The sequence below is a fragment of the Elephantulus edwardii genome, unplaced genomic scaffold (genome assembly GCF_000299155.1).
Source record: "Elephantulus edwardii isolate Elephantulus edwardi_28Jun2011 unplaced genomic scaffold, EleEdw1.0 scaffold00031, whole genome shotgun sequence".
NCBI classification, from domain to species: Eukaryota; Metazoa; Chordata; class Mammalia; order Macroscelidea; family Macroscelididae; genus Elephantulus; species Elephantulus edwardii.
In genome coordinates, this window is record NW_006399781.1 from 6,003,501 (window position 1) to 6,005,321 (window position 1,821).

The 1,821-nt window shown below is 40.3% G+C and overlaps 1 protein-coding gene across 1 annotated transcript; it reads right to left on the reverse strand.

Moving 5' to 3' along the window:
* Window positions 1-1,190: 1,190 nt before the first annotated feature.
* On the reverse strand, window positions 1,191-1,598 carry LOC102869009 (40S ribosomal protein S17-like). The gene has a single exon (XM_006884154.1). The coding sequence runs from the start codon at window positions 1,596-1,598 to the stop codon at window positions 1,191-1,193; it is 408 nt and encodes a 135-aa protein (XP_006884216.1).
* Between the last annotated feature and the right edge of the window lie 223 nt (window positions 1,599-1,821).

Here is a 1,821-nt window from a genome sequence, read left to right on the forward strand (position 1 = left end):
AAAAATTTTAAAAGCAGTCAGAATTGAAAAGACGGATGATATTCAAAGGAATGACAATAAGATAAACAGCCATCTTCACAAGAACTGGTAGACAATGCAATGCACCAAAGCAAAAGAAATTAGTTATAACCTGCTGTAGTTGTTGTTAATAATTATGTTTTGTACCCTTGATTCTGAACTAACTCATTACTGATCCACCAACTGTTTTTCAGAGGCAGTAAGTCACACAGAAAGAGACTGCACATCTTTCTCCCCTGGAGCAGCTGATGGATTTGAACTGCATAGTTTTTGGCTGGGAGTGCAATTCCTTACCACTAAGAGATTAACAGGGAGCTCTGACAGCTTAATGGTAAGGAATTTTGCTGTCAGTGCAAAGGTATGGAGTTTGAACCCACTAGCTGCTCCAAGGGAGAAAGATGGGCAATCTCCTCTCATGTGATCCATTGTCTCTGAAAACCCACCAGAGCGTCAGCTATGGGTCAGCTCCAAGATGTGGTATACAACAACAAGAGTTTAATATTTTCTGAAAAATTCTCTCAACGATAAAAATAAATATTTTTTCATAGTTCTAAGCCAACCTATATTAAAGGAAATACTAAAAGTTATTTTTTCAGGCAAAAGGCAAATAATACCAGTTGACAGCTCAAAGGTACAAAGAGTATTGAAGAAAAGAGAGATCAGCATATGTATGAAACAATAAGAATGTTGTTTTGCTTTAGATAGATAGATAGATAGATACTTTTGTAATGGCGCAGAAGTCAAGAAGAAATTAAGCAGGCCAAAAACTTTGTCTCACATACTTTGGGCATGTCATTGGAAGGAATAGTTCCTAAAAGAAAAAAAAAAAAAAACAACCTATAGCTGGAAATGTAGATGTCAGCGGAGGAGGGGAAGACTTTCAACAAGATAGATAGACACAGTAACTCTAATAAGGGGCTCAAGTATGTCAGAAATGGTCAGAATGGCTCAGTGTAAGGCACGATTCAGTTCCCTTGTCCATAGGGTCGCTAAGTTGTAGTCAACTTGATGACAATTAACAACAACAACATAAAGTATTCTCAAGTCTTGTGTGTATAGGACAGTGGTTTAAAGCCATGGTACCATATCAGAATCTCATTTTTTTTTTTTTTAACAAAGGCAAGGCTGGTGTGCCCAAATTTATTGAAAATATTACAGCACAGCAAACAGACTCAAACGCCTCCACGTGTTGTTTTGAAATTCATCCCAACTGTGGTCTGAGTGACCTGGAGGTTGGACAGACTGCCAAAGTCCAAGAGTTTCAGCATTTCCTTAGTATCAGGATCTACTTCAATGATCTCCTGATCCAGGGCTGAAACCTCTGGTACATAATTATCTCTCCTTTCTCTCTTCTCCTCCTGCAGCTTAATGGAGATGCCTCTCACAGGCCCTCTCTGAATCCGCTTCATCAGATGTGTGACATAGCCTGCTATCTTGTTCCGGAGTTTCCTGCTGGGAATAATGGCGATCTCCTCGTACACGAGCTTGTTCGTGTGGAAGTCATTACCCAGGCGCGTGTGGTATTTCTCAATGATGACCCGGGCCGCCTTCTTCACGGTTTTGGTGCGAACGCGGCCCATGTTGGCGGGTCCTTGGTGAAAGAGCCAGAATCTCTTTTGAAAACTATTGTTGTTGTTATTGTTGTCGTTATTCTTAAGTGCGATTGGGTCGTAAGCTACTCATAGCGAGCGACACTATGAATAAAAGACCTGAACACTCATATAACTTTCATCGTTTCTCTAAATTCATAGAGTTTCCAGAGGCAAGTTATTTCAGAAGTGGATGCCACTCCTGCTTCCAAGC